The sequence below is a fragment of the Geotrypetes seraphini genome, chromosome 10 (assembly GCF_902459505.1).
Source record: "Geotrypetes seraphini chromosome 10, aGeoSer1.1, whole genome shotgun sequence".
In the NCBI taxonomy this organism is placed as follows: domain Eukaryota; kingdom Metazoa; phylum Chordata; class Amphibia; order Gymnophiona; family Dermophiidae; genus Geotrypetes; species Geotrypetes seraphini.
In genome coordinates, this window is record NC_047093.1 from 97,849,688 (window position 1) to 97,864,017 (window position 14,330).

The following is a 14,330-nucleotide window of genomic DNA, read 5'->3' on the forward strand; positions in this document are numbered from 1 at the left end:
GTGACTCCTAGTAGTTTGAGTTTAGGTTCTATTTGGAGGGGAACTGAGTCGATATATATTTGTCCGATTAAAGAATCTTTCTTTTTATGTGGGAATAGAATCCCTTGTGGTTTAGTGAGAATCTTAGTTCGGAGTCAAGAACTGATTTTGTCAAGTTTGAGATTGATTTCTTGAATGTCATTGATGTTGGCCAGGTTAAGTGGATGAAGGAGTTGAATGTCATCAGCATTGGCAAATGGGGTGAATCCGATAGATTGAGCTAATGTCAAAAGTGGGGCTAAGAAGATATTGAATAGTAGAGGGGAAAGGATAGAGCCTTGTGGAACACCGTAAGTTTGAAAGATTGGGGCAGAAGAGATTCCTTTAGAGTGAACTTGGAAGTTCCTATCAGCAAAGTAAAAGGATAACCAGAGAAGAGCTGAATCGGTTATTCCACTGTCTTTGAGACGATTGAGGAGTAAGTCATGGTCAATTGTGTCAAAGGCAGCCGATAGATCAAGGGATATCAGAAGAATTGATTTCCTATGGTCATGATAGTAAAAGATGGTGGTAGTGAGACCTAGTAGAGATAGTTCTGTTGAGTGGTTAGAGCGAAATCTGGTTTGGTTTGGGTGTAATGCATTTGTTTGTTAAAAAAATTCAGAGATATGGAGGAAGATAATTTTTTCCGTGAGTTTAGAATTGAAAGGTAGGTTAGCGATAGGTCGATAATTGGAACTGAGAGTTTTATCCAGATATTGATTTTTTAGTTTGGGAAAGACTATAGCTGATTTCCAAAATTTTGGCACAGTGTTATTTGAGAGGCTTTTGGTAACCATTTCTAAAAGATATTGAAAAAAAAATTTTTTAGCACAGTACGTGGGATGTTCTCTAGTGGATTATTAGAAGTGTTCATGGATTGAATAGTTTTCTGTAGCTCTGCTAGTGAAGGGGACTTAAACTTAGAAAGTGAACTAAAAGGAAGATGGTGATCCTGATTCGGGGGTTCTAAGTAGTTTGAAGATGAGGTATTATTAAAGTTTAGGCAAATGTCTTTTTTTTTTTTTTGATTGAAATAGTTAGCCAGGTCAGTTGCTGATGGCTGAGGTTGAGGATTTATTTGTTTTTGAGTAAGGGGAGAGAGATTGAACTATGGTGTATAATGCTGAGGTATTGTGGCCATTTTTATATGATTTGTATAATATTCCTTTTTTGTGTTTTCTATGGTGTGTTTGTAATTGGTTGCTAGTTCTTTGTATTGGAAGAGGGAAAGGGTTGATTGTGATTTCCACCATTTAGATTCTGAGGAATGGAGTTGTAAGCGAAGGAGTTTCAGGTTTTCTGTAAACCATGGTTTTCTTTTGGGGTAAAAATGATGGGTTCTTTGTTGAGTAGGGGCTAGTGTATTGATAAATAATTTTTTTTAGTTTTAGTTGATTGTTCTTCAGGTTTGAGAAGTGCAAGTTCATTTACATCTAGGCTGAGAGAATTTTGAATTGAGGAGGTAGTAATTTCAGAGAAATCTCAAAAGTTGTGAGTATGATGGGGGGTTGAAGCATAATCTGTAGGTGAGTGAAGAGAGAAACTAATAAGGACATGATCTGACCATGGAAGGGGGTGAGTTGTCAAGTTTTGGAAGAGGTGGGCTATTGTATCTGGGCTGAATATCATATCAATAGTGTATCCTGCTTGATGGGTGGGGGAGATCAGAGGGGTTAGGGAAATATCTGAGGTTAAGGTTAGCAGTTCAGTGGTATTGAAGTGGTTTGGTAGGTCAAAGGGAATACTGAAGTCACCCAGTAGGATGGGGTTGAACTGGGAGATATAGAAATCCACGATTACAGACAGGAGAGAGGAAAGAGAAGATTTAGAGACAGGGAGAGGAAGATAAATTAGTAAGAAGTTGAAGCGCGCTTTATTAGAGAGTGCAAAGTGTAGAGTTTCTAGTGGCGGAAGATTAGGAGTGGGGAGGGTTCCAATTTTAAGGGAAAGTGAGGTATGAAAAATGATGGCAAAGGCCACCACCTTTTTTATTTATGTGGAACTGAGTTTTGGCTTTGTAGTTGGTAGGGCATGCTTGATTGATAAATGCCTCTTCCCCTTCGGTTAACCAAATCTCTGTTAAACAAAGGATTTGCAGATTGTGTTGAAGAATAAGGCCATGAATGAGATGATGCTTATTTTTTATTGAGCGAACATTTAAAAGGCCAATTTTAGGACTAGTAGTAGGGAAGTTAGGTTTCTTGACGGGGGTGTTTGGGAAGAGTAGGTATAATTTTTAGGTGTCTAGGCCGGGGGCGAGAGTTTATTCAAGGAGAAGGACGGAAGCCCCAGAAAACTGGGATGGTTGCCGTGGGAGGGAGAGCTGGGGGGTTGTAGGTTGTGGGTTGTCTTGCCTTAACTCCTATTTTTGCAGAAAACAATACCTTAAGAGGTACTGTCCCACTTTTTCACCCATTAAACCTAACAACTCAAGCCTTAAGTGCTGCAATATTTTTGTGAAAGGCAAACTAATGCAGCCGAGTTATTTTATGATGTGCTTAATCCCTTCTAGTGAGAGACTTGTTTATCTTTGTCTGTGCACAGGACCTGCTTTAAAAATGATCTGGCAAACTGACAATAGTTACTAATTGTTCTAGGCTAATCCTGTCCTCCCCCATTGGAGCCTTTGGTCTGATTGGAAGGAATAAAAACATTAATCTTTTACAATAAAAACAAGGCCAGCCCCTTGGGAACGACGACAGCCAGGTAAAATACACACAGAGAGCAAACGAGCAGATCTTGGCACAGACTGTTCAGTATCTGCAAGGAAGGGCAGCTGGGCGGCCGAGGCAGGCGATGTTCCGGTGGGGGTGAAGCTTGGAAGGACAGATGGGGTGGGTGACACCCGCTGCTCTCCACTCAGATCCCAACGTGTCTCTCCCGGGCTACTGTCTGCATCTGGAGGAGCTTTTCGTCTTCTACAGACCAGATTACGAAGCGGAAGTTGATTTGATTTTAGGAAAAGAAGCGGGAGCTCCTCTTTTGTCTCGATTGCTCTGTAAGGCAGTGAAGCTTCATAGAGCGGTTCTACCTTCTAGAGACAGGGGCGGGGCGAGGCTTGGCGGGGTGGGGGGAGGGGATGCTGCACGCTCAAAGTGCGGCTCCTGCGCTGGGGAGCCACCTGGCCCTCCTGCTCTCGCCAGAGCCTGGACAGGTGCTGCAGGCAGTGGCAAAGCTGGTGGACACCCTTCAGCAGGACAGAGAGTGGCTTCTGCAAAATCTGTTGGGGGCTGCCGAGTGCAGCCAGTACCTGAGTGCGCTCTGCAACCTCCTCACAGCTCCTGATGTCAGGTGGGTAACTGTAGGGGATGAACTCAGGATCTTTTTCTAGCATACTAATGTCAAACAACTGAGACTATAGCAACCTGTATATGGGAATCGGGGTGGGGGAGGGGGGAGTTAGGGTTTTAAATTCAACTTTGACTTTGGGACAACAAAGAAAAATGGGGAGACCCAATGATCCACAGTGAAAACAATCCACCGATGAAAACAAAAACTGTGGCTACAGATGTTCTGGAGATAATTTAGTAAACACTGACATATAAAACCATGAAAATTCAATTTAAAAAGTACAATGATAAAAAATACTGTGATAAAAATCCGGGTCCGGTTGGATTTTTATCACAGTATTTTTTTATCATTGTACTTTTAAAATTGAATTTTCATGGTTTTATATGTCAGTGTTTATTAAATTATCTCCAGAACATCTGTATCCTCTGTTTTTGTTTTCACTTTGACTTTGGGACCCATTCTTTCCCTGTCTTATTCTGTATTGCCTATTTGCTGCCCAGGTTGTCTCTCCTTATTTCCTCTGCATTGATTGGCATATGCTTGCTGAGCTGTCATATTCTAGGTTGCCTTGGCAACACCTAATGCAGTTGGCAATTCGTGAAGCTCCGTCTCCAGCAGTGTTCAAATCCAAGCTAAAAAGCCCACATTTTCCAAAGTTGCTTTCAACTCCTAAGAAACTCCCCAACCCCTATCTGTCCCATTTGTCCTGCCTGTCCTAATTAGACTGTAAGCTCTTCTGAGCAAGGGCAAGGACCTTCTATTACATAAGAATAGCCTTACTGGGCCAGACCAATGATCCATCTAGCCCATTCCATCTTCACAGTGGCCAATCCAAGTCACAAGTACCTGGCAAAACCCCAAATAATAACAAATCCTACACACTATAGAAATGATAAATAGTAGTAAATAAATGACTTGTATTTTAGGGTCTCTTATATGATAGTGTGTTAAAAAAAATGGGCCTAGTGTATTTTAAGGTGGGACTTGCCCACCTGCTAAGTCCTAAAATAGGGCTTTATTTTCCCTTTCACTTTCCCATTAATGCATGTACTGGCATAGCGAGGTTGAGCTTCACCGCCCCCATGCCCCTTTCCTGTACCTTTTTTCTTGGGCGCGGGCAGCCATGAACTGGCTGCTCGCATTGGCTTCAGCACTTTCTCTGTCCTGGAAGTGACATCAGAGCGAGTCTCGAAGCCGAAGTGAGGAGCAAGTTCATAGCTGCTCTCGCCGAAGTTGAAAAGGAACGGGGGGGGGAGGGAAGGGGCACACGCGGCAGGGGGGAGGAGTGGGAAGGAAGGGGACAGAGAGCAGGAGGTGTGGCAGCGCCCCAAAGAATACTGTGCCTGAAGTGGCCTGCCTCCCCTCCCCCACACACCTCTCTTGCTACGCCACCAAGTGCATGAGACTTGCAAAAAAAAAATTAATGTGGAGACTATTAGTTGTGTGTTAACCAGTTAGTGCACTGGATTTAAAACTACTTTTTCATGAAGAGATTCACACAAAGCAGTTTTACAATACATTGAATAGTAATCAGGCACTCTTAAGTATTTTCCTTATCTGTCCTGGCACGCTCACAATCTAACTATGGTATTTTTCCCGACAGACTGTTAAGTGGCTTACCCAGAGTCACAAGAAGCATACTGGGACCAATCTCACATTTTAGGGTATTGAGGCAGCTAAGCTATCTCCTCTACTCCATTACAATATGCTAGCTGATTAACACTTCCATAATCATTCCCCACCCTTGGCTTGCCCCCTTCCCAAAAATTCATTTATATAGGATAAAAATTCATTTATATAGGATAAAAAATGATTTCCAAGAACTTAGCATGCAGAAAAGGCAAAATTACTGCAAAGTGCTTTATTACATTTTGTGGTAATCAGTTTCCAATGCGTTAAGTACTTGTTAAGACTTAACACCCTGTAGTATGAACATAAGAATTGCCGCTGCTGGGTCAGACCAGTGGTCCATCATGCCCAGCAGTCCGCTCACGTGGCGGCCCTTAGGTCAAAGACCAGTGCCCTATTTGAGTCTAGCCTTACCTACGTACGTTCTGGTTCAGCAGGAACTTATCTAACCTTTTCTTAAATCCCTGGAGGGTGCTTTCCCCTATAACAGACTCTGGAAGAGCGTTCCAGATTTCTACCACTTTCTGAGTGATGAAGAACTTCCTTACGTTTGTACAGAATCTATCCCCTTTTAACTTTAGAGAGTGCCCTCTCGTTCTCTCCACCTTGGAGAAGGTGAACAATCTCTCATGTCCCAGTTTCTCTAGTCTCTCATTGTAAGGCAACTCCTCCAGTCCCTTAACCATTTTTGTCGCTCTTCTCTGGACCATTTCGAGTAGTACTATGTCCTTTTTCATGTACGGCGACCAGTTTTGGACGCAGTATTCCAGGTGGGGGTGCACCATGGCCCGGTACAGCGGCATAATAACCTTCTCCAATCTGTTTGTGATCCCCTTCTTAATCATTCCTAGCATTCTATTCGCCCTTTTGCCGCCGCCACACATTGCGCAGACGGCTTCATTGACTTGTCTACAAGTACTCCCAAGTCTCTTTCCTGGGGGCTCTCTGTGAGTACAGCACCGGACATCCTGTATTTGTGCATATGATTTTTGTTACCGACATGCATCACCTATCCACATTGGTTTATGTTTAATTTTATTTAATATACCACCCTTCCTTAGGCAATAACAGAGTGGTTAACAGCAACAAAATTGCTCGAGAAAGAAAAGAACTACAAATTCCGAGAAAAGAGATAGTGAAGAAGAGGGAGAGAAAAAAACATTATGTACAGACTGCAATGCTAGTAGATCCTTATGACAGCTGAGTCATCCAGTTCATCTGAAAAGGATTTATAAAAATATAAGCCTGGTAGGCTAGGTAGACTCAAGGTAGACTGTATTAGGATGAGAATTCCACAGGGTAGAAGAAATACAAAAACAAGGCTCTGTTTCTGGTGGTTTCATAATGAATTACATGTACCAGAGGCGAAAGAGCTCTGTTGCTTTTTTTTGTGCTAAACACAAGATTGATTTAAACAAGCTGAAAAGTACACACTTAGGCCTGGATTCTCTAAACGGTGCTGTGTTTTTAGGCGCTGGTAGATGCCCCAATTCAGTTTAAAAAAACACTGTTGAAACAAACATTTTTAACTGAGCACCTAAAAAATTGGCTCTGGAAAACCCTGACCTACATTTCCCACATCTACCTGTGCCAGCAATGTGATTCTATATCCAGCACCATCGTGTGATTGATTTGCGATTGGCAGCTGCTGATAATGGCACTGGTTACAGAATCTGGGCCTTAGAGTGTGAGACAATGTTCTATTTCTCTTCTCATAGTGGCACACTCGGCTTCATCTGTGTGATAAAGTCTGTCTCATTAGGGTGGTAAGAGGTGTTAATTGGGTCAGATGTGCACATTGTGTGAGTGGTAGGGGTGTTGTATGTATGTGCATGGTGAGGCAAAAAAAAAAAGTAACCCCCTAGAAGTTGGTTGGTTTTTTTGCTGTTTTCTCAACAACAGCTTTGAATTTCAGTGAGATATTACGTACTGTAAAACCTTTGCGAGCATAATTTGTTCCAGAAGCATGCTTGCAATCCAAAGCACTCGTATATCAAAGCAAATTTCCCTACAGGAAATAATGGAAACGCAGACAATTCGTTTCACAACCCAAAAACTTTAATACAAAATACTATACGTATTTGTATTGCATGACCTCGCTTATTTAGAACAGTCACTGCACTCCTGCAGCATCAGAGAGAGAAGAACCATCGGCTCAGTTGTGATGATGTGACGCGTGTATACTGTATGTACTCATATTGCAAGACTTTTCTTGTTTAGAACAGTCACTACACTCTTGCAGCGTCAGAGAGAGAAGAACCATCGGCTCAGTTGTGATGTGTGTATACTGTATGTACTTATATTGCAAGACATTGCTTGTATATCAAGTTAAAATTTAATCAAATGTTTTGCTTGTCTTGCAAAACACTTGCAAACCAAGTTATCCCAGGACAAGCAGGCAGCATATTCTTTACGCATGGGTGACGTCACCGACGGAGCCCTCGGTACGGACCTTTTTAACTAGAAAGTTCTAGTTGGCCGCACCGCGCGTGCGCGAGTGCCTTCCCGCCCGACGGAGGAGTGCGTGGTCCCCAGTTTCTTCGTTTCCGCAGAGCGAAGAAGACGCGTGTGTTTTTTCAACGGCCGTTGAAATCACTTTTTGCCTTCCCGCTCGCGCTTTTTTCCATTTTTTCTTCTTTTTTGCCTTCGGGTTTCTTTTCTCTTTGATTTGTAAAAAAAAAAAAAAAAACTTATATTTTTTTCCCTTTTTTCCGACTTTACCCCGGCGGGGCCTGTTGCCATTATACAGGCCTCGGGGTTCGATTGTGCGGAGGCTGTTTTCCCCTTCATGCCCCCGCAAGTCGGTTTTAAGAAGTGCCAGCGGTGTGCACGCCCGATCTCCCTCACTGACCCACACAATTGGTGTTTACAGTGTTTGGGTCCGGAGCATCGGGCGGACTCCTGCACCCGCTGTGCCACTCTTAAAAAGCGGACGCTTAAAAACCGACAAATCCAACAAAATCTTTTGTTCGGCACCAGGTCGACGATGGACTCCTCGGCATCGACAGCGGTACCACAGAAATCGGCACCGTCTACTTCGACGACGCCCGACCCCACATCGGCGTCTCTGGCGCCAGGTAAGCCGGCTAAGAAGCCTCCCTCTTCCCTCGAGCGTCCACCAGCCACAGTGGCGACACCGACATTGCCGGCCTCGCGCCGACCCCGAAAGTGCTCCGCCCCGATTTCGGTGAGTGCCTCGTCATCGGCCTCCTCATCGCCGGGGCATGGAGCGGCACCTAAGGAACCGAAGCAAAAGAAAGCGGTTCCGGTGCCACCCCTGGATGACCGTATTACGGCCATCCTACAAGTTCAACTCCAGGAACAGTTACAGCGTCAGCTCGAGCACCTGTTACCCACTATCATGGCACCGCTCCTTTCGGTACCAGACCGGCCCGAGCCCCGTACCGAGCCCCCGGTATCCACCCCATCGGTACCTATCAACACCTCCATGCCGATTCTTTCGGCTGAGCAACTTCATGCCCATCCGGTGGTTCACTCCCATACCACGACGGATCCTCCTCGGGACCGAGCAGGGCACCATACTTCCCGGGACCGGGATCGACGCCGGTCCTCTTCTCCCGGTACCGTTTCGGTGCGCTCTGGAAAATCTTTATCCAAGACTCACCATACCGCACCTTCCACCCCGGTGTCTAGGCATGCACACCCAGAGGTCCGGGACCCAGACCTATGGGAAGAGTCCCCCCCCGGTACCGAGGAGGATCTCTCCTCGTCTGATGAGGATCCATCGGCACCCGATGCCACCTCCAAACCTGAGCAGTCCTCCTTTTCAAAATTCCTCAGGGAGATGTCTGCAGCCTTGTCCCTTCCTCTGGAATCGGACTCTAAAAAATCTCAAGCCTTCCTGGAGGCTTTAGATTTTGAACAACCTCCTAAGGAGTTCCTCAAGCTCCCCGTACATGACATCCTACGGGAGACCTTTTACAAAAATTGGGAGAACCCCCTTACGGTACCGGGGGCCCCCCGTAAACTGGACAACCTCTATCGAGTAATCCCTATTCCAGGGTTCGACAAGTCTCAATTGCCCCATGAGTCCCTTCTTGTTGAATCCACTTTAAAAAAGACTCAGGGCTCCAGTGTCTATGCCTCTACCCCTCCTGGCAGAGAGGGTAAGACCATGGACAAGTTTGGCAAGAGGCTCTACCAGAATGCCATGCTGGCCAACAGGGCAAACAATTATTCATTCCATTTTTCATTTTACATGAAACATTTGGTTCAGCAGCTGTCCGCCCTTCAAAAATACCTCCCGGAGCGCAAGGTTCCACTTTTTCAGCAACACATCTCTGGCCTCCTTCAGTTGCGAAAGTTTATGGTCCGCTCGATATACGATTCATTCGAGCTCACCTCCCGTGCCTCTGCCATGGCCGTAGCCATGCGCCGCCTGGCCTGGCTGAGAGTCTCAGACCTGGACATCAACCACCAGGATCGTCTGGCAAACGCCCCCTGTCTGGGGGATGAGCTTTTTGGAGAGTCCCTGGATTCCACCACCCAGAAACTCTCCGCCCATGAAACCAGGTGGGACACCCTGATTAAGCCGAAGAAAAAGGCTCCACCTGCACGACCTTACAGACCTCAATCCTCCTATCAGCGCGGGTTCTCAGCCAGGCCACTCAATCCGCCTTCTCAACAACCTCGGCGACCCCGTCAGCAACAACACCATACCCAAGCTCGTTCTCAACCCAATCAACCCAACAAGCCTCTTCAACCTGCAAAGCCTTCTCAGCCCTTTTGACTCTTCTCTCCAGGGCATAGCCAGTCTTCCGCCTTTGCTGCCTCTTCCACAACCAATCGGGGGTCGTCTCCGCATATTCTTCAGCCGTTGGGAGGTCATCACATCGGACCAGTGGGTCCTCAACATCATCCACCACGGCTACTCTCTCAACTTCCAGACTCTTCCACCGGACAACCCTCCCGTAGAGTCTGCTTCACACTCATCTCAAACCCCCCTCCTCCTAAGGGAGGTTCAATCCCTCCTCCTTCTCAATGCCATCGAAGAAGTACCTCCAGAACAAAGGGGTCAGGGATTCTACTCCCGCTACTTCCTGGTACCCAAAAAGACGGGAGACCTCCGTCCCATTCTCGATCTCAGAGACCTCAACAAGTGTCTGGTCAAGGAGAAGTTCAGAATGCTCTCCCTTGCCACGCTTTACCCTCTTCTCTCTCAACACGACTGGCTATGTTCCCTGGACCTCAAGGAGGCCTACACTCACATCTCCATCAATCCGAATTCTCGCCGCTATCTGCGTTTCCAGGTGCTACACCGCCACTATCAGTACAAGGTGCTACCGTTTGGCCTCGCTTCATCACCCAGGGTATTCACCAAGTGCCTTATAGTGGTAGCGGCCTTCCTCAGGTCTCACAACCTCCAGGTGTTCCCCTACTTGGACGATTGGTTGGTGAAAGCACCTACGTCTCAACTTGTGCTACAGGCTACTCATCACACCATCTCTCTCCTCCACCTCCTGGGGTTCGAGATCAACTACCCCAAGTCGCATCTGCTTCCCACCCAGCGACTTCAATTCATCGGAGCAGTTCTGGACACCACTCTAATGAGGGCTTTTCTTCCCTCCGATCGTCAGTGGACCCTACTCCATCTCTGTCGTCAGGTCCTCAGGCATTCTTCCATTCCGGCCCGACAGATGATGGTCCTCCTGGGTCACATGGCCTCGACAGTACATGTCCTTCCTCTGGCACGTCTCCACCTCCGCACACCTCAATGGACTCTCGCCAACCAATGGTCACAGACTACGGATCTTCTTTCTCATCCCATCTCTGTGACATCATCTCTTCAGCAATCTCTCCAATGGTGGTTGAACTCCTCAAATCTTTCCAGGGGTCTGCTCTTTCATCTGCCCCCTCACTCCATGATCATCACCACAGATGCCTCCCCCTATGCGTGGGGAGCCCACCTGGGAGATCTCCGCACCCAGGGACTTTGGACCCCTCAGGAGCGTCAGCATCACATCAATTTCCTGGAACTCAGAGCCATGTTCTACGCCCTCAAGGCTTTCCAGCATCTTCTCTGTCCCCAGGTTCTTCTCCTATGCACAGACAATCAAGTCGCCATGTACTACATAAACAAGCAAGGCGGCACCGGATCTCGCCTCCTTTGTTTGGAGGCTCTACGCATCTGGACCTGGGCCACGGCCCGCAATCTCTTCCTCAAGGCTGTCTATATCCAGGGCGAACAGAACTCTCTGGCCGACAATCTCAGCCGCATCCTTCAACCTCACGAGTGGACGCTGGACCCTCCAACACTCCACTCCATCTTTGCTCGCTGGGGCACTCCGCAGGTGGACCTCTTTGCAGCACCTCACAATCATCAGCTGCCCCAATTCTGTTCCAGACTCTTCTCTCCTCATCGTCTGGCCCCAGATGCATTCCTGCTCGAATGGAGGGATCGGTTCCTGTATGCCTTCCCTCCACTTCCTCTGATGTTGCGGACCTTGTCCAAACTCCGCAAAGACAGGGCCACCATGATTCTCATCGCCCCTCGGTGGCCTCGACAACACTGGTTCTCCCTTCTGCTCCAACTCAGCTCCAGGGAGCCCATTCCTCTTCCTGTGTTTCCTACTCTACTTACACAGCAGCATCAATCTCTACTACATCCCAATCTGTCTTCGCTCCACCTGACAGCTTGGTTTCTCTCGGGCTGACCTCTCCAGAGAATCTATCTCAGCCTGTCCGTCTCATTTTGGACGCCTCCAGGAAACCGGCCACCCTCCAATGTTACCATCAGAAGTGGACCAGGTTCTCCTCGTGGTGTCTACGGCATCATCATGATCCCACCTCTTTAGCGGTGGAATCTGTATTGGACTATTTGCTCTCACTGTCCAATGCTGGCCTCAAATCTACCTCCATCAGAGTCCACCTCAGTGCCATCACTGCGTTTCATGAGCCTATCCTCGGAAAACCTCTCACGGCTCATCCACTGGTTTCCCGGTTCATAAGAGGTCTCTTCAATGTCAAACCACCTCTGCAGCCTCCTCCTGTCGTCTGGGACCTAAATGTGGTTTTATCAGCACTCATGAAACCTCCGTTTGAGCCTCTTGCCACAACTTCGCTCAAATTTCTTACCTGGAAGGTGCTTTTCCTAATTGCCATCACCTCTGCCAGGAGGGTTAGCGAACTGCATGCACTGGTCGCCGATCCACCATTCACTGTTTTTCACCATGACAAGGTGGTCCTGCGTACCCATCCCAAATTCCTTCCGAAGGTGGTCTCAGCTTTTCACCTCAACCAGTCCATTGTGCTGCCCGTCTTTTTCCCTAAACCCCATTCTCATCCTGGGGAACAGGCACTGCACACGCTGGATTGTAAGCGTGCCCTGGCCTACTACCTTGACTGTACTAGGGCTCACCGCTCATTTCCTCAGCTCTTTTTGTCATTCGACCCTAATCGTCTAGGTCGTCCTGTCTCCAAACGGACGCTTTCCAATTGGCTTGCTGCCTGTATTGCGTTCTGTTATGCTCGGGCCGGTCTCTCACTGGAAGGTGCTGTCACGGCCCACAGAGTCCGAGCTATGGCTGCTTCTGTGGCTTTCCTCCGTTCCACGCCCATCGAGGAAATCTGCAAGGCGGCCACTTGGTCCTCAGTTCACACGTTCACTACTCACTACTGTCTGGATGCCTTCTCCAGACGGGATGGACACTTCGGCCAATCTGTGTTACAAAATTTATTTTCCTAATGGCCAACCATCCCTCCTCCCTCTTTGTTAGCTTGGAGGTCACCCATGCGTAAAGAATATGCTGCCTGCTTGTCCTGGGATAAAGCACAGTTACTTACCGTAACAGGTGTTATCCAGGGACAGCAGGCAGATATTCTTACGTCCCACCCACCTCCCCGGGTTGGCTTCTTAGCTGGCTTATCCTAACTGGGGACCACGCACTCCTCCGTCGGGCGGGAAGGCACTCGCGCACGCGCGGTGCGGCCAACTAGAACTTTCTAGTTAAAAAGGTCCGTACCGAGGGCTCCGTCGGTGACGTCACCCATGCGTAAAGAATATCTGCCTGCTGTCCCTGGATAACACCTGTTACGGTAAGTAACTGTGCTTTACTTGCAATCCAAGGTTTTACTGTACTTATTTAGTCATCATCTCTTATAATAAAACGCTAAGCGCGCATGCGCACTCTCACCGCCGTGTTGCCTGATCTGTAGTTCCGTGGCCGGCAGAGTGCGCATGCGCGCTTACCACGCATCTCTCTGTTTCGCAGTGGGCTTGCCGGCTCCGGCCAGACAAAGTTCAGATGTGCTCCAGGTCAGGTTGCGCCTTGCGCAAGCGCAGCGAGTCAATGGTGTCTAGGATCCATTCCTGGTAGCGGGGGGTTGTCGCCGGGGCCAGGGGGCGAGGCGGCGGTGGCGGGCCCACCATGTCGATGAGGAGGAGGAGACGCGGGGCGTGAGCGCAGCTGAAGGGAGCCGTTGGGGCTTGTGCGCGCTGACCTCTGGGCACGCGGGCAGGAGTCGTCGCTGCCGAGGTGGGTGAAAGCGGCTTTTAAGGTGGACTGGGACAGTTGCAGCCAGGCACCCTGGCAGGTTTACGTCTTCATCCAATAGGGAATAGCTTACGGTCCACCGGTTCAAAACTGCTAAAATTGCCTCTTTAGAGGAAATGATTTGATCAGTAGCTCTTGCAGTTTTAGCACAAGTCCCACTTCGTTACTAACAGTAAAATAACCTTTTATATATATATCTACTAGCACCCATTAATGTAACGGGCTAAAACACTAGTATTTAACATATTACTATTAAACAACATTTAATTATCTTAAGCTATATTGCTGTATGGTGTAGTAATTTTAGCATTTCTATATAGCAATTTTTACATATTAAAATTGTTTGACACAGTAAAATAGTATCATTCACATGATACAATGAACAATATGCCAGAACTTCACAGTCATTGTGATTGCTCAAAGAGCAGGATGCACAAAGCTCTGACAACATGGTAATAAATACCGTGTTGGGGGTGATTTTAATTTACTGGGTGATGCTCAGCACAGTAGCATGCAAATTATATGCATGCTATTTGTGCAGAGCAACCCCGTTAAAGGGGAGGGGGGAGATGTGCCTGGCGCCTGCTCAGAAGAATGAATCGGTAGAGACAGCTCTTCCCCCTCCTGTAAAGCCCGCTGCAAAAAAACCCCCTCTTCTTTTCTTCCCTGCAATCAGCTGAGCGGCACGAGCCACGATTAGCTGAGCAGGCAGGGGAGAAGAGAAGAGCAGTGATCAGCTGAGCCACGATCAGCTGGGCCACTGCCCCAGAAGCCACCTCGCTTCAGCGACTTCCTGTTCCCACATAGGCGGGACCTGCAGAGAGGCTGCTTCCAGGGCAGACTGAAGGCAGTAGGCTCACCTCATTGCGGCTATCA

The 14,330-nt window shown here is 47.7% G+C and overlaps 1 protein-coding gene across 1 annotated transcript in view; it reads left to right on the plus strand.

The window, feature by feature from the left end:
- Positions 1-3,100: 3,100 nt before the first annotated feature.
- The window catches only part of LOC117368544, a 153,802-nt gene continuing 142,572 nt past the window's right edge, over positions 3,101-14,330 (plus strand). The window contains exon 1 of the mRNA XM_033962279.1: positions 3,101-3,312. Coding sequence (XP_033818170.1) covers positions 3,101-3,312 — 212 coding nt within the window. The remainder of the gene's footprint in view (positions 3,313-14,330) is intronic.